The sequence below is a fragment of the Lampris incognitus genome, chromosome 15 (assembly GCF_029633865.1).
Source record: "Lampris incognitus isolate fLamInc1 chromosome 15, fLamInc1.hap2, whole genome shotgun sequence".
Lineage (NCBI taxonomy): Eukaryota > Metazoa > Chordata > Actinopteri > Lampriformes > Lampridae > Lampris > Lampris incognitus.
The window spans coordinates 12,895,609-12,917,187 of NC_079225.1; the positions used below are offsets into that span (position 1 = coordinate 12,895,609).

A 21,579-nucleotide genomic window follows, 5' to 3' on the forward strand; every position below is an offset into this window, starting at 1 on the left:
TGATCCATCCGCTGTAGGTGTATTTGGCCAGCAGCTGCCTCAAGTCTTGGCTTGTTTCACTGTAGAGATTGACTGTTGAAAATCTCACTAGTGACTTATATGTGGCCCCCTCTAGTCTCCTCGATTCAGTTGTTCCTCTCACTACCTGAGCTGGGCGACTAAAGAGGCCTAAACCCTGGTTTAACGATGAGATGCATGCTCTTAAGCGGGCCTGCGAGACTGGAATGTAAATGGCGAAAATCAAAATGGGAAGTTTTTTACATGTCTTGACATAAGTGTTTATTTAAATACAAGCGTGCTTTAGCTGCTCCAAAAGCAGCGTCTCTCTATTGCTTAATCAATATTAATAAACATAATCCAAGATTTCTCTTTGTCACTGTAGCTAAATTTGCTAAAAGGTGGCCATCTATTATGAGATCATAAACAAAATTAGTTCTTCAACTCTCACTACTCCTGCGGATCCTGTCTAACCAAATTAATATCTATATAATGAGTCACTGATAGTCCCTGTTATTACAGCTTTTGAGACTATCTCTCTTGATACTTTGACTAAGCTCATGTCAGCTTCTAAACAAACTACTTGCTTACTTGACCATTTACCAGAAAAACTTTATAGAGACTTCTGGCCTTTCCTGAGACCTACAATGGTAGACATTGTTAATTTAATATTATTACTGGCACTGTTCCCAGGAATTTTAAGACAGCTGTGGTCAAACCTCTACTTAAGAAACTGCACCTCGATCCAGGGTCTCTTAATAGCTATCAACCAGTCTCTAAGCGTCCATTCTTTTCTAAAGTACTAGAGAGAGTTGTGTATCAACAACTTTCATCCCATGTAGAAGAAAACTATCTATATGAACCTTTTCAATCGGCTTTCAGGGCCTGTCACTCCGCTGGAACTGCACTGACCAGAGTGGTTAACGAACTTCTACTTGCTATCGACTCTGCTTTCACCTCAGTGCAACCTTTGACACCACTGATCAATGTATACCATTATACAGAAAAAAATTATAATTTCTGTGTCCTGGCTTAGCATTTGCTTGGCTTAAGTCCTACTTATCTGGAAGAACACAGTGTGTCTGCTATAATAATATTACACTGAAATTACCTGAAGTTGAATATGGCATACCTCAGGGCTCGGTTCCTGACCCTCTACTTTTCTCTCTTTATATTTCACCTTTTGACCAAATTATACCCAGTCATAGAATACATTTCCATTGCTATGTGGATGATACTCAGCTGTAAGTACTATAGGGGCTGATGAGCATACTCAAATGACTAATTTAGAGGCCTGGTTGGCTGCTGTGAAAAACTGGTTGTCTAAATTTCCTGCTTTTAAATTCAGATAAAACTGAGATGCTGGTTGTTGAACCTGCCAGACACCAATTTGATCAAGTAACAATAATGCTCAACAACTCTGTGATTTCACAAATTGTGGCAGCCAAAAACCTTGGTGCTACGTTTGATCCCAGCCTTTCCTTTGATAAACACACTAAAGAAATCACCAAGACTGCCTGTTTTCACTTACGTAACAGCTAAAATTCTTTCCTATCCACGTCTGAAGCAGACTCTAATACATGCATTTGTTTCATCCAGGCTTGATTACTGTAATGTTCTGTTTTCATGTCTGCCACATGCTAGTACAGGGGTGGCTAACCATGTACCATGGAGAGCTATGTGTATGCAGGTTTTCATTCCAGCCGGACTCCACACCAGGTGATTTCACTGATTAGCAACCCTTCAACCAAAGAGGAAGAATGTTTCAGTGAAATCACCTGGTGTCGAGTCAGGTTGGAATGAAAACCTGCATACACATGGCTCTCCATGGTACATGGTTAGCCACCGCTGTGCTAGTACTACAAGTCTTCAGATGGTTCAAAATGCTGCAGCTAGAATCCTAACTAAAACGAGAAAATTTGACCATATTACACCAATCTTTCCCTCTCTTCATTGGCTTCCTAGCCATGTTAGATCAGACTTTAAGGTGCTTGCGCTGACTTATAAAATCCTAAATGGGCTTGCCCCATCATACATGTCTGATCTCCTTAAACTGTATATTCCATCTCGACCTCTCCACTCTCAAAATACAGGGCTCCTGTGTGTACCTAAAGTTAAAAAGAAGTCAGCTGGCGGCAGGGCCTTTTCCTATGGGGCCCCATTATTGTGGAATACCCTGCCTACTGCCGTCAGACAACCAGAGTCTGTTATGTCCTTTAAATCCAAACTGAAAACTCATCTTTTTGCCTTAACCTACAATTAGTTGCCTTTAAATTGAGTACTACACAACCTGTGCTGCATGGATGGTGGGTCGGTTTCTGTCTCGTGAATTTACCAAGCACTGTTCTGCCGATGAGATTATTAGAGTATAGACTATTTTAACTGTTCTCTCACGTCTTTTCGCTCTCTGAATGATGTCTTCTCCTTTCTCTACTTCTGTATGCAAATGGTGTCATGTGTCTCCCCGTGTGCACATGTAGTCTGTCCTCCTCCCAGGTCTCCATGGTGATGGTGGTCACCAACTACACGCTGCTTGGCATCCTCTCCATCACATTCTATTTATATCTTACCAATCCATATAATTTTATTACCCCGTTTCAATGTTGTATCCTTCTCTCTCTCTGATGTGTGACTAATGTATTTTCTTGTCTCTTCTCCCGTGTATGTGAACGGTGTGATGGGAGTCTCTCTTGTCTGCATGTGTAGTCTGTCCTCCTGTCAGGTCTACTTGGTGATGGTGGTCGTGTGGCTCAGGTCCTAGTCTGCTCCGGTGGCATCTGGACACATCTTGGCATCCTCCTCATCGTATTCTTCATATATCTTATAATTCCAATATAATTCCGTTATCCTCTTTCAATGTTGTATTCTGTAAACTGTGTTTAATTCTGTAAACACAACATCCATTGCATGTCTGCCCGTCTTGGGAGAGAGATCCCTCCTCTGTTGCTCTCCCTGAGGGTTCTTCTTATTTTTTCTCCCTGTTAAAGGTTTTTTAGGGCGTTGTTCCTTATCTGATGTGAGGGTCTAAAGACAGGATGTTGTATTGCTGTAAAGCCCCCCGAGGCAAATTTTTAATTTGTGATATTGGGCTGTACAAATAAATCTGACTTGACTTGTACCCAAATAGTAGCACATGTCGACATTTGCTAGTTGTGATGTGGCCTTACATTGGCAGCAGTGTGCCTCAAATTGTATAACTCCACACACTTTTTCTGTTCACAAATAAAACTGTCAACAGCAAGTTCCTTAACTTATGATGGACAACTGATCTTAGAGTAAGACAGAACAGAAAAGGCGAATATGTGCGAATACCAACATTCAGCAGTATCTGCCTCCTTTTGTACACTGTAGATGTCCTTATAGGCGACTACCCCCACAGCTACATGTCAAATCTGGGCTGAGACTGGCTACTCATAAAGCCATATTCTCTAACAGACTTACATCACTGTGTATCTCCTGCTGTGTATGTACCCTTCCCTTAAGGGGACGCTGACCTGGATGTTTATTAAGAATAGAATGAGCTCCAGCTATAGGAGAGGCTATTTTTCACTCCCCCTCAAAACAAACAAACAAACAAACACACACACATACACACAAATTCAACACATTTGTTTGTCCACCCTACTTCAAGATCTAGTATTCAAAAAATTGTAGAGCAGACCAAGAGTGAGTCACAAGTCTTTCCTTCTCCTATTACTAATAAAATTCAAGTACTAAGAAAAGAAATAAATGAAAAGAACATAAAATCATAAAGAAAACTGGGAAAAGATGAAATTGATAAGGAAAAACAAAAACCCACTGGCACATAGAAACTATACCATTCTGTATACGCTACATGACTTGGCCTGTCAGTGTTTCTAACCTAAGAGCAGGCCAGGGCAGTACCAAAATAAAGTAACTGGGTTATGTAATCAGGATACAAAAAAATGTAACAGTATTCCAATCAGAGTCAGTGTGGATTGATAAGTTTAATAAAATGGAAGCGTGGAGATCTTCTCCATCAGATGCACGAGTGACAGACATCAAAAACGCTTTCTAAGGGCGTCTAGGTAGCGTGGCGGTCTATTCCATTGCCTACCAACATGGAGCTCGCCGGTTCGAATCCCCGTGTTACCTCCGGCTTGGTCGGGTGTCTGTACAGACACAATTGGTCGTGTCTACGGGAGGGAAGCTGGATGTGGGTATGTGTCCTGGTTGCTGCACTAGCGCCTCCTCTGGTCGGTCGGGGTGCCTGTTCAGGGAGGAGGGGGAACTGGGGGGAATAGCTTGATCCTCCCATGCGCTACTTCCCCCTGATGAAACTCCTCACTGTCAGGTGAAAAGAAGGGGCTGGTGACTCCACATGTATGGGAGGAGGCATGTGGTAGTCTGCAGCCCTCCCTGGATCGGCAGAGGGGGTGGAGCAGCGACTGGGACGGCTCGGGGTGACTGGCCGGATACAATTGGGGAGAAAAAGGGGGGCCCCCCCAAAAAAAAACCTTTCTAAACACACTCTTGTTAGTCTTGATACTCTATTACTCTATTACTCTACTCAACACTCTACTCTATTAATCTATACTCCGGAGTATACATTTCAAAATTCCTCCGCATAATAGTAATCTAAATAAGATGGAAGTGTGTCCTTCCTTCGATTCTCTCGGCAACTGTTCACCCGATCGACTTCACACTTGGCGGGTGTGCCGTGGGTCTGGACCGTGTCATGCTTGTTCATAATGCCGCCCGTCCCTTCAAATATGGATTCGTCCTGTATTTTAGAAGGAAACGATGCGGTCCTAGCTGAACCGATGCAGAGTGTGAGTTGTTCCTTATTCTCACAACCGGAGAAGGGAGAAATAAGCAGGCAGGGCCTCCGTATGCCTCCCATCTCTGGTCACCTGAACATTGCAGTGGTTTACCGGGGGCACATGGCCTAACTCCTAAAGTTTTACAATAGTACATTACTATGTTCATTGAATTTATTTTGTGTGTTGCTTTTGTTTGCCAATAAAGTCCTTAACTGAGACACGAAGTAGCGACGTATTTTCCAGAGACATATTACTCTGACAGGTCTACTTGCTGTAGGAAGGTGTGTTGCCTACTGTATATTTCCCTTTAAAAAGCAACCTCGAGGTGGGGGTCATGGGGTCTGGGCAGGCGGTGGTGGGAGCTGAGCTGGGACAGGGTTAAGTGTCTCTTATTTTTCTGCGCTAAAGGAGACAACCCTATTGGTCGACTTCCCAAAGTTGTCTCTGTGGCTCCTTCTGTTACTCTGGCCTGCGTGTGGGGTGACCAGATGCCAACCAACCAAATGTGGGACAAATGGTGTGTTTGTGTGGGACAATGTGGGACACGTATAGACACAGCCTCTACTTTAATTTGTAATCCATCGGCCTACTGCCTGCATTCCCTTTCTGTCCTTTTTGACACCTGATTGGATGATTACTCTTAAATCATGTTGCAGGCCTAGACGAGAGGGTGGGTGTGGGGATCTTTAATCTATTTATTAAACTAAAACAGCATTGTCTGTTTGCCTTTTTGCTCCATGTTTTGACGCTCAAAAGCTTGGTGTCCCCATTGTCCTTTCTGGGGTTACACCGTTTTGTTGTCTTACAAAACGCACTTGAGAAAAAGTCATGTTACTGATACAGTCATCTTTTTTCATAATCCAAAAGTAACTCAAAGTAACCAGATTACATTACTTTAATATTGTGATACTTAGAGTAAGTTACTGAAAACATCTTCCAGCAGGTAATTGTAACGGAATACATTTCTAAAGTAGCCCTCCCAACCCTGCCTAGGAGTTCGTTACTGCCTTTTCTCAGTTACTGAGCAACAACAGAAACCCCCCCCCCCCCCATAAGTCAGTGTAGTGTGTGTCTATTTCCCTCTGACCCACCATAAGTCAGTGTGTGTCTATTTCCCTCTGACCCACCGTAAGTCAGTGTGTGTCTATTTCCCTCTGACCCACCATAAGTCAGTGTGTGTCTATTTCCCTCTGACCCACCGTAAGTCAGTGTGTGTCTATTGCCCTCTGACCCACCATAAGTCAGTGTGTGTCTATTGCCCTCTGACCCACCATAAGTCAGTGTGTGTCTATTTCCCTCTGACCCACCATAAGTCAGTGTGTGTCTATTTCCCTCTGACCCACCGTAAGTCAGTGTGTGTCTATTTCCCTCTGACCCACCATAAGTCAGTGTGTGTCCATTGCCCTCTGACGATCGGGCTGTGCATCAAGAATCACTGTTAATAAACGTAACTGTTGCAATATCAGACTTGCAAGACGCTTTGTGTTTCCAATTAGCACATGTTGCCCTCCAGTGTTTAATCAACTCGTTACAAGCTGAAGGCCCACACTTCTCCGGGGGGGGGCTAGATGTGGTATCGAGACACTAAGCAAAAGTGTGGTATCGTTATTTATTGCATCATTTTCCACGCCCAATCCGTTTTGGAAAAATCAATTAAATAATCCAAGTCCCTGGAATGGAGTGGGGCTCTAATTTCCAAGTTGAAACCCCGCAGGTTCAAGCCTGAAAGCGTAAACTTGAACCCCTGCTCGGTTCTCTTGACACAAAACCGAAAAAAGTCAGGAAAAATAAAGGCGATTGACTGGCGGTCAGTTTTTAATAAACGACTTCCATACAGGAGCCGCCGCCGGTAGAGATGAGCCGGCGTTTCTATGGCAACCAAAGAGGGTTTCAGGAGCGTTCATACACCTGACAAACATTCAGTGCAATTTCTGTTGACAGAGAGAAGGTGGAGGGAGAAAAGTGAGTCGGAAGGGGATAGATAGAGAGCGGGCGAGGGGGGGGGGAGGACAAAGCAAAGTGGAGAGAGAGGTGAAGAGGAAGAAAGGGCGAAGGGGAAAACACAAAATACGGGATACAGAGATTGAAAAAGGAAGGAAGAGGGGGGGAAACACGGCTGGAGGCAGAGAGGCGGAGGATGTAAAAAGTGAGGGGAAAAAAAAAAAGAAAAAATGGAGTTTATTGGAAAGCGGGAGATTTTCTCTGAATCACTGAGTCGTGAGATTACAGAGTGGAGTGAGACACACGTGCACCCCCCCCCCCCACACACACACTTTGTCAGACACTTCACGCACACATTCTGAAATCACTGCAGATGCACACACACACTCTCACCCGCACATAGGCGGTTTATTTATACAAGATTATCCCGAGTTAAGAGGTTCTGGACACACAAACACACACACACACACAACACACACACACACACACACTCAGGTCACGTCAGAGTGTGCGACATTTTCTAATCAGTCTAGTAGTTTTTTTTTTTCTCAATCTGATGAGAAAACTTGTTTAGAGGGATTCGTGATAGACGTCAGAGTGCATGGAACGGCGGTACCGTGGACCACACCAAATGATTGTGCTCCGTTTTCTAGTCTTACATATGACACGCACAAAGAAGATGCACACTGGATTTTGTGAGAAACAGGTGAATAAAACTCACCTAACTGTGATTTACACTGCACACGGTGACGATGCGGCCTACTCACCACTGAGGTAAATACGGAGAAATACAAACGGGGGTCTATGGCGGCATTCCCGGCCAAAAATCCCAAGCATCACACAGGAAGTGGTGTGTTTCACATCGACAGAGAGGAAAAGGCAGAACAAACGCGTGTCTCCCCCCCAACGTGATGTTGTGGTGGACCAACCACAGGTATAACGTAGGCCGTATAACACAGCCTACGTTACCGGTTTATAACCCCCTTCAAAGATGGCTATGATTGGCTGAGCGTGAATACTGTCGTCACACAGAAGAGACGGAGAGACCCCCCCCCCGTCCCGTCTCTAACCCCAACCCATGCTGTCATACATTTCTTGAATCACCTTGCATTTGACTCTGTCTCACTGCAGTGAAAATAAATAAATAAATAAATAAATAAATTCACTGATTAAAAGAGCTCCCCCTAGTTCAGCTTCTCTCAGCTGATCTCTTTTTTAAAATATTTATGACGTCATTAGACGATCATTTACATAGAGCCAATCAGATCCGATCATCAAATCGTGAAACCCCGCCCACCCCTGGCACGAAACCTTACTTGTGCTTGTCACTCAAAGGTCAGCTCACGAATATTAATTAGATGACAGTTATGGATAAAGTGCGAAATAGCACAGTATTAGTCAGTTGTTGCTGAATATTTTATCATGCTGCGTTCAAGGTTTTTAGGGATGAAAAATTCAACAACTGATTTTGGTCTGCCTTTAAAGAATGATTTCTTTTTTAGAGTTCTTTGTCCCATCTGCTGTTTAGCGTTTGTTATTGGCCATTTGCATTTTCCATTTGCTATTGAGACATTTTCGTCTGTTTGGAAATAAAATGATTTATGATTTGACTTTCAGATTTTCAATTTATTGCGAAATGCTGTTCCAAACAAAGCAATTAATAATAATAAAGCATTCGCCAACTAGCGTTTGAATTTTCTTTTTGGGCCCTCCTGTCCTCCCCATCATGATTGGCACAAAGTAAACAACTTACATCCCCGCCCAATCTTCATATTCCTGCTTTCATAAGCACAGGGGCCGAGCCGGCTGAGTTAGTTTTGCCGTTGTTTGATTCCCCAACCCTAAATGACTTCGCTGGCACTCACAGTCCTCGGCGAACTGCAGCCATCACAGTGAACGATATCCTCATTATGTGCAAGTGGGAACATCTGCAAACTTGCTGAGTATCTGATACCTTTCTCCGTATCTTCTATATGAATGTGTTTTTCTTGCTTTCTTTGATTTGTTTTTGTTATTCACATCGCTGAAGGATAAGAGGTCAGGACCCCCCCCCCCTTTTTCTCCCTAATTGTACCTGGGCAATTACTCCACTCTTTCCGAGCCGTCCCGGTCGCTGCTCCATCCCCACTACCGATCCGGGCAGGGCTGCAGACTACCACGTGCCTCCTCCAATACATGTGGAGTCGCCAGCCGCTTCTTTTCACCTGACAGTGAGGAGTTTCACCAGGGGGACGTAGTGCGTGGGAGGATCACATTATTCCCCTTAGTTCCCCCTCCCCCTTGAACAGGCGCTCCAACCAAGCAGAGGAGGCGCTAGGGCAGCGACCAGGACACATACCCACATCTGGGTTCCCACCCGCAGACACGGCCAACTGTGTCTGTAGGGACACCCGACCAAGCTGGAGGTAACACAGGGATTCGAACAGGTGATCCCCTAGTTGGTAGGCAACGGAATAGACCGCCGCGCTACCCAGACGCCCCCACACACAGCACCTCTAATGGAATCTCTTGCCTTAAAACTAGAGTTTTGTATAGCTATAACCCCCCCCCCTCAAGTTTTCCATGCAATGATCTAGCCAATTGGGGGGGATCATAAGAGACAGGCAAATGACCTATTGAGGGTCTCCAACTGCAGTCTACTTACCCACATCCTGATCAGTCCTTGTGCCTCTGCGCAGGACTGCGTTAGTCCATAACAGTAACACCTGCTGCAGCCCAGTGGGTTTTGAACCGACAAACCGAACGTGTTTGGCTTACAGCGGTCACAGTTGTCTCCCTTCACGTTGGCCTAAAACAGACGCACACAGACACGGAAATGTGATTATTGATATGCATTGATATGCCCATTAAGATGTTTGGTAACACTTGAGTATGGGGAACGTAGTCACCATTAATTAGGTGCTTATTAGCATGCAAATTAGCAACATATTGGCTCTTACTTGGTCATTATTACGTACTCATTAATGCCTTATTCTGCATGGCCTTATTATACAACCAGTAAGCCATTAACTATGAGTTTTCCCTCTATAACCTCAGAATTATTGCTTATTAGTAGTACCATCTCAATAGGCTTTGCTTAGTATGGCCTTTATAAGGTGGTAGTACCACAAGAAGAGTTATTCTCCCTTACTAACACTTAATGAATATGGTCTGTTCTTACATAACAAAACACAACACTACAAGTGTTCATAGTGTTAAATTACTCTAAATTAAGTTTTTGTTACTTAGAATATGTTCCCCATACTAAAGTGACATCTTGATCATTACTAATTCACTAGTAATTAAGTTTTTCTATGTTCCCCATACTAAAGTGTTACCAGATGTTTCTATGCCATCTTAAACCATTCCTGCTTTGCTACCTGTGAAAGACTGGGAACTCCAGACAGCAACACTGCGAGCAACTTACCCCGCTGGTCTATTAAAAGTTCTCATTTGTAGAGTTTCTCTGGTGTGGGCTCGCACCCCACACACTACACCAGTCATTATTCACGTCTACCGACGATGATGCCGAGTGAAGGTCAAAAAATAAACTCGGTGGAAGGCAGGCAGGCAGGCAGACAGACAGACACACAGACAGACAGACAGACAGACAGACAGACAGACAGACAGACAGACAGACAGACAGACAGACAGACAGACAGACACGGAGGCTGGCAGAATCTGAGAGACGAGCGGGAAAACATGTTGACAGAGAGACAGCTGACAGGGCTATCCTGTCGACGCTGACAGGCAGAAAACCTGCGGTTTGCTCAAAGCGTATGGTTGACACCAGGTGACGGGGAGGCAGATCACGGCCCAAGCTCCTGGTGTTGTGTGAGTCTCGTGCTTCTGTGTATGTGCATGCATGGGATAATATGATCAGCGACAGCAACGATGAAAGTTCTATGACTTTGGTGTGTGTGTGTGTGTGTGTACCTTTAAGTGTACAAGTTTGTGTTTATGTGTGATAAGGCACTGACAGCTGCTGCATAGGCTGAGAGATGTGCATGTGGTTGCACATACCTGTACTGGAGTGTGTGTGTGAGTGTGTGTGTGTGACTATGTGCTCAGTATGTGTGAGAAAAATAAGCCAGTGACAGAGGATCACAGTATAAAACCCACTGGGTTTAGCTCATTCAGAACATTTCACTACTCCGATAGATTTGATAGTAACATACGCGTTCACGCACACACACACACACACACACACACACACACAGAAGAGAGACACTCCAAACAGCAGAAACTTCTAAATGTTGAAATGCGGCTGGCATCATGACCTTACAGTTATCTGTTTGGGAATACCACTTTCTGTTTGGGAATACTACTTTCTCTTTGGGAATATTACTTTCTCTTTGGGAATACTACTTTCTCTTTGGGAATACTACTTTCTGTTTGGGAATACCACTTTCTATTTGGGAATACTACTTTCTGTTTGGAAATATTACTTTCGGTTTGAGAATACCACTTTCTGTTTGGGAACACTACTTTCTGTTTGGGAATACCACTTTCTGTTTGGGAATACTACTTTCTGTTTGGACATATTACTTTCGGTTTGAGAATACCACTTTCTGTTTGGGAACACTACTTTCTGTTTGGGAATACCACTTTCTCTTTGGGAATACCACTTTCTGTTTGGGAATACCACTTTCTATTTGGGAATACTACTTTCTGTTTGGAAATATTACTTTCTGTTTGGGAATACCACTTTCTGTTTGGGAACACTACTTTCTGTTTGGGAATACCAATTTCTGTTTGGGAATACCACTTTCTGTTTGGGAACACTACTTTCGGTTTGGGAATACCACTTTTGCTCTAGATCTCGGATTTAATTTAGTCAGTTTTTTCTAAATTCCAAAAATCCTCAGTTTCAAATGGGAAACAGGGACTGAATGCATCATCGCTTCATGTGAAATATGCAGGTATCTGTATCCACCAGCTTGAGTCTGGTGGCTACCTAACTAGCCAACACCTCCAGAGTAGCAGCCAGGTGAGCTCGATGAAGTCTTATTAAACTGCATCTGAACTTGCAGTCTTGAAATAATTTCATTTTTAACACACCTTGGAAAGAAATGTGTCAGTGAGGTGAAGCAATTACAAATTTCTAATGTAGCTTCACTTTTACTTCCTGAAATATGATTTTCATTGACGATTAAAATAACTGACGATCAAAACATTTCAAGATTCCAGCAGAATGCAATAATGGTGATAAGGACTCATGAATTATTGTTGAGTGTGAAACCTGGCGTCAGATGTAATCATTTCAGCTCTCCGGTAATACTGTCTCAATATGTGACTTATCTAGAGGCACTTAATTTCAATATGGCAGTGGTAATTAATCAAAAACTACGTCCTACTATAATGTATTGTTTTTCATGGTATGTTTGTTATGTTTTGTAATTTTTAGCTTTTATTTGACTGAAGGGTAGACAGAGAAAGCCAGCAAACAGGATGAAGAAAGTAGGCGAGGACATGCAGAATCAGAATCAGATCAGAATCAGGTTTATTGGCTATACAGGTTTGCACATACATGGGATCTGACTCCAAAGTTAACATGGTCCTATGGCCGGATTCGAACCCCAGAAGCTGTGATCAGCCCTGCATGGTATACACTGACTGACTGAGCCACCAGGACACCTTTTAAATGTCTATTCTATTTATTTATTCTATTAATTTCTATTCTATTCTCATCTCATCTCATCATCATCAGCCGCTTCTCCGGGGTCGGGTCGCGGTGGCAGCAAGCTAAGTAGGGCACTCCAGACGTCCCTCTCCCCAGCAACACCCTCCAGCTCCTCCTGGGGGATCCCAAGGCGTTCCCAGGCCAGATTGGACATGTAGTCCCTTCAGCTAGTTCTGGGTCTACCCCGCGTCTCCTCCCAGTTGGCCGTGCCCGGAAAACCTCCAAAGGAAGGCGCCCAGGAGGCATCCTAATCAGATGCCCGAACCACCTCAACTGGTTCCTTTCAACACGAAGGAGCAGCGGCTCTACTCCGAGCTCCCTCCGGATGTCCGAGCTCCTCACCCTATCTCTAAGGCTGAGCCTGGACACCCTACGGAGGAAACTCACTTCAGCCGCTTGTATCCACGACCCTTTGGGCCACTACCCAAAGCTCATGACCACAGGTGAGGGTTGGAACCAAGACTGACTGGCAAATTGAGAGCTTTGCCTTCCGGCTCAGCTCCCTCCTCACCACCACCACGGTCCGGTACAACATCCACACTACTGCAGTATTATTACTTATATTCTCCTTGCTTTGTTTTTATTTATTCTGTTCTATGTCTGAAACACAGCAGGAATCCATACTGTGTGCACACATTCTTGTGTGTGTGTGTGTGTGTGTGTGTGTGTGTGTGTGTGTGTGTGTGTGTGTGTGTGTGTGTGTGTAAAAGACAGTGACAGATTGTCTAGAGGCTAAAGGCAGAGGAGACAACATTCCTCATTATCAGCAGAAACACACACACACACACACATACAGAAATACACATACAAAGATAAATACATAGTAAAGATAGTAAAGACAAAGATAAACGCAAGTTCTGGACTATTAATATCTATCTATCTATCTTTTAGTAAGACTCTTTGACAGACCCCCCCCCCAACTGAGACCCACAGGGGGGTGGTGAACTAGGAATATATGTGGACAGGAATAAGGAGCCCGTCACACAAGATGCCTGTCGTACTCAGACTGTGACATTTGCTGGGGTAATTACTCATATACGTGCATCCGCACAGTGGGACACACACACACACACACACACACACACACACACACACACACACACACACACACAAACTGAACCACATCCACCAGTCACACACACATTCACACAATAACTGACAGATACAGGGACAGGGAGAACCATGCAGGGACCCTCAGACAGACACACACACACAAACGCAAACACACACAGAGTGCTGCACTGTTAGTGGGAGTCAAAATTATCTACTACTACTACTACTACTACTACTTTCAGCTGCTCCCGTTAGGGGGCGCCACAGCAGATCACCCGTCTCCATTTCTTCCTGTCCTCTGCATCTTCCTCTGTCACACCAGCCACCCGCATGTCCTCCCTCACCACATCCATAAACCTCCTCTTTGGCCTTCCTCTTCTCCTCTTCCCTGGCAGCTCCATATTCAGCATCCTTCTCCCAGTGCACCCAGCATCTCTCCTCCACACATGTCCAAGCCATCTCAATCTTGCCTCTCTTGCTTTGTCTCCAAACCGTCCAACCTGAGCGGTCCCTCTAACATACGCCTTCCTAATCCGGCTCTTCTTCGTCACTTCCCAATGAAAATCTCAGCATCGTCACAAAATATCAATGTTTTGGAAAAAAGGTACACAAAACTTTACAAAAGATGCTGAGATACGATATCCCTATGAGCGACGTATATCTGTATAATTTTACTGAAGGAAATGTACACTTAACAGATAGGTACTGGTCAGAATACTGTTAATAGCTAGTAAAAAGGCTATTGCAAGGAAATGGGGTAAAGTGGATGCCCCGACCCAGGAGCAGCGGTTAGAGACCGCAGAGGAGCTCTACACGACAGAAAAACTGACACGTGGTCTGAGATTACAAGAAGCACGACTCGAAGAAACGTGGCTGAAATGGACATTATCATTCAGAAACCAGAATAGTGACGAAGACCACAGAAAGGGCAACTGATCTAGATATGGAAACTGCAAGAATGGACGGACTACTAAGAGTGTAACTCCCAACCAACATTTATTTTTAATTTTCACTTTTTTTGTGTTTCATTTTAGGGTTTGCTTGTTGCAAAATAATGAAAATACCAAGAAAAACTAAAGTGGGAAAAAAAATCTTAGCATCTTTAACTCCACCTCCAGCTCCGCCCCCTGTCTTTTCATCAGTGCCACTGTCTCCAAACCATACAACATAGCTGGTCTCACTACCATCTCACAACCATAACCATCACTACTCGGAGTCAAAATTATAAATGCCACAAAACTTCATACATACACACACACACACACACACATAAATAGATACACACATACACTTGCAGACGCCCTCACAAAAACACACAACAGCACATGTACATACATGTTAAGTTGGCGTTCTGCAAGGTACAGTGTACGGCAGTTGCTGTTGTGCAGCCTGCAGTAATTCTAACAGTAACTGTTACTTTGGTGTGTAAGTTCTGAACAGTAAATCTTAGGAAGTGAAACATTTGGGTCAGTCCAGGAAACCCAGCAGCCGGGAACATCTGCTGGTGTTTTGTCAAATCATGCTTATGATCAACAACATCAGCGTTACAGTGTTTAACACAATTAGGATGCAATGAAATGGACCGAAAGGGAAAAACAGACATGTTCATCGTCACACTGCACCATCCTGTGGGTGTGTGTGTGTGTGATTTTTTTTAAATTAATTATTATTAATATCATTATATTAATAATTACCGGTTGGGTAAGGAACGGCAGCCGGCGTAAAATTTTGCCAAATTTTTAATGACAGTCTGCAGTGATGCAACCCGCTACTCTTTACCTTTTACCTGTCCTCTTGTAATACCTGTGTAATTTCTTGAAAACGGCGGTGAACCAGGTTATATTATATATCTATAGATGTCTGCCAACCCCTCCTCCTTTTTTCCTTTTTGTTTTTTGTCTGTTTTTTTTTTTACCTTGTGTGTGTCTTGAATATAAAACCGAACAACTGAAAATAAAATATTAAATTTATTTATTTTTTCCCCCAAATCATTATGTGGGTTGACAAGACTGCCATCGGTGTTGTGCCCTCACAGGGTACCCATGGAAACTATCAAATCTGCTGCGGCGACCCCTGGGAACCAGGGAACAAGCCGAAAGAAGAAGAAGATAATATATTATAATAATATTATATCATATTATTACTATCATATTATTATAATTATTAATTATTAGTTTACCATCCTGTGTGTATATTGGTGTGGAGGATGAGGTGCAGGTAGATTTGGTTGTGTGTGTGTGTGTGTGTGTTTGTGTGTTTTATACCTTGCAGCTGCATCTCCCTGTGCGATCTTCGCAGGCGCACACTCCTCTTTCTAAGTCGCAGGTCTCGGTTTCTGATCCCATAGAATTGCACTCACACCGAACACACTGGTGGGAGATGTGGACACACAGCGTCAGTGTGTTGCCATCAGTGATGTGCACACACAGTATGCTGGGAGGCTGCAGCCAATGCCTCCCAACGCAGGTTCAAGTCTCACTCTGCTTTTTTTTTTTGGCAAAGTCAGCATTTTGCAGAGCGGATGTGATCAGTGCAGTAGAAAATGCTGCAGAGTCCTCACAGTATGCACTGACCCTTTTACTGGTCTGTGCCCTACAATTATTAGACAGACCCCCAACTCCGTTTCATGTGAATTAATGTCTCACAGTGACATGACATTAATTTCTAGTTGTCTTTTTTTAAGCTTGGTTGTTCAAACCTGTAGAGGCTATGCATGCTCTGTGACAATTTGGATTTCACAAAATTGTTCATAACAGTAAATTTGCCTATCACAAGAGCATAGCCTCTACTTCATGCTTCCTTAACTGCAAATGACCACAGGGGAACAACGGAGTTGTGATATCGGGGACCGCTCTGTGTTTACCAGAGGGAAGTCTCTGTATCCCAGCCTCTTGTGTTTACCAGAGGGAAGTCTCTGTATCCCAGTCTCTTGTGTTTACCTGAGGGAAGTCTCTGTATCCCAGTCTCTTGTGTTTACCAGAGGGAAGTCTCTGTATCCCAGTCTCTTGTGTTTACCTGAGGGAAGTCTCTGTATCCCAGTCTCTTGTGTTTACCAGAGGGAAGTCTCTGTATCCCAGTCTCTTGTGTTTACCAGAGGAAAGTCTCTGTATCCCAGTCTCTTGTGTTTACCTGAGGAAAGTCTCTGTATCCCAGTCTCTTGTGTTTACCTCAGGGAAGTCTCTGTATCCCAGTCTCTTGTGTTTAACAGAGGAAAGTCTCTGTATCCCAGTCTCTTGTGTTTACCAGAGGAAAGTCTCTGTATCCCAGTCTCTTGTGTTTACCAGAGGGAAGTCTCTGTATCCCAGTCTCTTGTGTTTACCTCAGGGAAGTCTCTGTATCCCAGTCTCTTGTGTTTACCTCAGGGAAGTCTCTGTATCCCAGTCTCTTGTGTTTACCAGAGGAAAGTCTCTGTATCCCAGTCTCTTGTGTTTACCTCAGGGAAGTCTCTGTATCCCAGTCTCTTGTGTTTACCAGAGGAAAGTCTCTGTATCCCAGTCTCTTGTGTTTACCAGAGGGAAGTCTCTGTATCCCAGTCTCTTGTGTTTACCAGAGGAAAGTCTCTGTATCCCAGTCTCTTGTGTTTACCTGAGGGAAGTCTCTGTATCCCAGTCTCTTGTGTTTACCTCAGGGAAGTCTCTGTATCCCAGTCTCTTGTGTTTACCAGAGGAAAGTCTCTGTATCCCAGTCTCTTGTGTTTACCTCAGGGAAGTCTCTGTATCCCAGTCTCTTGTGTTTAACAGAGGAAAGTCTCTGTATCCCAGTCTCTTGTGTTTACCAGAGGAAAGTCTCTGTATCCCAGTCTCTTGTGTTTACCTCAGGGAAGTCTCTGTATCCCAGTCTCTTGTGTTTAACAGAGGAAAGTCTCTGTATCCCAGTCTCTTGTGTTTACCAGAGGAAAGTCTCTGTATCCCAGTCTCTTGTGTTTACCAGAGGAAAGTCTCTGTATCCCAGTCTCTTGTGTTTACCAGAGGGAAGTCTCTGTATCCCAGTCTCTTGTGTTTACCAGAGGAAAGTCTCTGTATCCCAGTCTCTTGTGTTTACCAGAGGGAAGTCTCTGTATCCCAGTCTCTTGTGTTGACCTGAGGGAAGTGTCTGTATCCCAGTCTCTTGTGTTTACCTGAGGGAAGTCTCTGTATCCCAGTCTCTTGTGTTTACCTGAGGAAAGTCTCTGTATCCCAGTCTCTTGTGTTTACCTGAGGGAAGTCTCTGTATCCCAGCTGACATTCATTACACTTCTCTCCTCTGAAGGCGTCGTGACAGAAGCAGCAGCCAGTGTTGATGTTGCACTGCTGGTTCACCGAACCCACCACACTGCAGCCACATTCCTACACACACACACACACACACACACACACACACACACACACACACACACACACACACACAGATTAATACTATTGCTAGCTCTAAAGCTGCTATCTTTCATGCTGGAATTTTCTTTCATGAATTTAATGAACTCACAAACTCTAAGCAGAATAAGACACTCTTCACTACGTACAGGTACAGTGAGTGTAGCTGCATTTAAACCCCCCCCTTTTTTTCTCACCAGTTGTATGCAGCCGGCCAATTACCCCACCCTTCCGAGCCGTCCCGGTCGCTGCTCCACCTGCTCTGCCAATCCGGGGAGGGCTGCAGACTACCATATGCCTCCTCCAATACATGCGGAGTCGCCAACCGCTTCTTTTCACCTGACAGCGAGGAGTTTCATCAGGGGGACGTTGCACGTGGGAGGATCATGCTATTCCCCCCAGTTCCCCCTCCCCCGAACAGGCGCCCTGGCTAACCAGAGGAGGTGCTAGTGCTCGCTGGTTATCCATCGTGTCCGATGATGACCATCTTCTCCTCTTTGTGAGTCCTTTGGGGGCTGAATAGTCCGATCCTGGATGCACAGTTGCGGTTGCAGACCGGGCATATAAAAGTGGTGCTGGGGGTGGGGTGGGGGGGGTGGGGGCAGGGTAGCTTTGTGAGCACGCCTCTTCGCACGCTTTGCTAGAGGAGGCGCTAGTGCAGCGACCAGGACACATACCCACATCCTTGGCCGCGTCGGCTTCCCAACCGCCGACGCGGCCAGTTGTGTCTGTCGGGATGCCCGACCGAGCTGGAGGTAACGAGGGGATTCAATCCGGCGATACCTGTGTCGGCAGGCAACAGAATAGACCGCCATGCCACTCGGACACCCAGATGTTCTCTTTGTAATCTGCATGCTATCAAATCTTAATGAGAGATTAATTTTTCTTGTTGGAGCCTCTAACTGCTCATAGTTTACGAGTGCTGTTGGTTACTGATGGTAAACTGGTTGCTGATGGTAAACTGGTTGCTGATGGTAAACTGGTTGCTGATGGTAAACTGGTTACTGATGGTAAACTGGTTGCTGATGGTAAACTGGTTACTGATGGTAAACTGGTTACTGATGGTAAACTGGTTGCTGATGGTAAACTGGTTACTGATGGTAAACTGGTTGCTGATGGTAAACTGGTTGCTGGTGGTAAACTGGTTACTGATGGTAAACTGGTTACTGATGGTAAACTGGTTGCTGATGGTAAACTGGTTACTGATGGTAAACTGGTTGCTGATGGTAAACTGGTTGCTGGTGGTAAACTGGTTACTGATGGTAAACTGGTTGCTGATGGTAAACTGGTTGCTGATGGTAAACTGGTTGCTGGTGGTAAACTGGTTACTGATGGTAAACTGGTTGCTGATGGTAAACTGGTTGCTGGTGGTAAACTGGTTGCTGATGGTAAACTGGTTGCTGGTGGTAAACTGGTTGCTGATGGTAAACTGGTTGCTGATGGTAAACTGGTTGCTGATGGTAAACTGGTCGTATTGCCTCAGGGCCCTCGGTACGGACATTTCACAGCACCAACGTCAATGTTTTCACACTTAAATGAGACAGAGAGAGAGAGATGGGGGGGGGACACTACGACAAGCCGGTCAGCTGTCGGGAGAGAAGAGATGCGGGATGAAGAGAAGAAGGACATCAGGAGAGAGGAGACATGTACAGAGAAACAGCTGTAGACTCAGGTGAGACCTGGATGTAAGTGGAGAGAGATGCAAGAACCAAGAAAGAGAAACAGAGAAGAGCAATGCCGCACTCCAGCCAGTGCAAAACAAAAGGGACGAGGCAAAAAAAAAAAAGAAGAAGAGAGAAGAGATTTGCAGGGACAGAGTGAGGACAGCGAGGAAGGAGAGAAGACAAAACAGGGAGAGGAGGGCGAGGAGGAGGAAGGTAAAGATGAACGAGTAAACAAGAGAAGAGACATACAGTATCACACGAGAGCGTGCTCCAGGAAAAGCAAAGTGCGGTCTTTCACAGAGAAGGGAAACAGAAAAAAAGAGAGACGGCTATCAAAGAGAAAGCAAGGGGAGGAAGAAAACAAGAGTGTTACGGGGAAATCTTCCAGAGAGGAGTCACCGGGCTGACAGTAAGTTCTTCTTCTTCAGTTGAAACACGGAAGTTATTTATATGCTGAGCAAGTACCTAAGGAGCCAGGAGACCTACCACAAATCTGCTGTGTGCGCCCGTACACACACTGATCATTAATCTAGACACAAGACCGGTTTTTAGTTCCACTTCCTGAAAAGGGGAAGTCACAGACTCACGAATGGGAACGAATGTGTTTAAAGCCGAGCTACGAGCACCACGTCACATTACGGTGCAGGAAGAGGTTAATTGTCATTTGTTTTAAATTGCTTGGAGTGCCAGATGGGTGGGGTTTAATCGCTACCGTCACGTCCACATCCCATGGTATCATTTATTGATGAGTTGACAAAGGTTCCCTTCAGCGATAGTATAGAGACATGGCAGATTCACCACGACCTAACTTAACCACTATCTAACCTGGCCGTCACTAATATGATTACATCAGGCTGTAAGCTTCCCAGTGCCGTCTATGGAGCATCCTCTGGGTCTCTGTACAGAAGCCAAGGGGGGCCTTCTGCTTCGTATACCGACGCTTTGCCAACAGCACCGCTATATGACGCCGACGACGCGAAGAAATGAGAATGTGCTGCCACTACAAGACGATTCAAACGGTGTGAGTGAGGCATCTGGGTGGCGTGGCGGTCTATTCCATTGCCTGCCAATGTGGGGATCGCCGGTTCGAATTCCTGTGTTACCTCCGGTCTTGGTCGGGCGTCCCTACAGACACAATTGGCCATGTGTGTGGGTGGGAAGCCAGATGTGGGTATGTGTCCTGGTTGCTGAACTAGCACCTCCTCTGGTCAGTTGGGGCGCCTGTTCGGGACTGGGGGGAATAGCATGATCCTCCCACGCGCTATGTCCCCCTGGTGAAACTCCTCACTGTCAGGTGAAGGGAGGCGGCTGGCGACTCCACATGTATAGGAGGAGGTGTGTGGTAGTCTGCAGCCCTCCCCGGATCATTATACGCGGGGGGGGGGGGATGTAGCACTGACCGGGAAGGCTTGGAAGAGGGGGGGTAATTGACCCGATACAATTGGGGAGAAAAACGGGGGGGGGGGGGTAGCGTGAGTGAGTTTACCAGAAAAAGAAACTTACTGTATGTCACTTAGTGAAACATTCACAGTACCGCCCCCAAAAAGCAAGCCCCCTGCCAACCAAGTACGGGGCAAACAAACGCTACCAGCAGTACGTAGGGCTTGTTCTGGCCCTACCTTGCAGCCCGTCGTGATGTCATGGCCCCAGTGGTTCGGGGCACAGCGGTCACACCTCTCTCCGACGGTGTTGGGGGGGCAGATGCACTGGCCTGTGTTAGCGTCGCAGTTATTCCCCACGTGGCTGCACTGGCACGCTGGGGGAGTGAAGAAGAGAGGATGAGACCAAAGAGGAGCGGAGGCGAGAGAGGAAGGGACAGAAAGGGATTTCAGCCAAATAAATATGGGAAAATAAACGCACGGTTTGGACCTCCAATGCATTTTTCTATGATACAAACAGAAATGTCTTTTTTTAATTGAGAAAATAAGTCCAGGTTGAGGAGTTTCCGCACGACGCCGGTTCAAACTCGAGACCTGCTCTGCCGTGCAGCTTTACTTTCCCGTTTTTAGGTCGGTGCCGACTGGAACCGAAAGAAACGCTGCGAAGACAAAATAACTTTTAATTTCTGTTATTTTTCCAAAACATTCGTTGGACCTTAAATGTTTAATAAAGCCTTGGGCTGAAACTAA

At 45.1% G+C, this 21,579-nt stretch overlaps 1 protein-coding gene across 1 annotated transcript in view; it reads right to left on the reverse strand.

Moving 5' to 3' along the window:
* lama2 (laminin, alpha 2) overlaps window positions 1-21,579 on the reverse strand; it is a 334,247-nt gene that overhangs the window by 114,211 nt on the left and 198,457 nt on the right. Inside the window, exons 25-28 of the mRNA XM_056294135.1 lie at window positions 21,070-21,206; window positions 17,631-17,762; window positions 15,702-15,806; window positions 9,367-9,510 (exon numbers count right to left, since the gene is read on the reverse strand). Coding sequence (XP_056150110.1) covers window positions 9,367-9,510; window positions 15,702-15,806; window positions 17,631-17,762; window positions 21,070-21,206 — 518 coding nt within the window. The remainder of the gene's footprint in view (window positions 1-9,366; window positions 9,511-15,701; window positions 15,807-17,630; window positions 17,763-21,069; window positions 21,207-21,579) is intronic.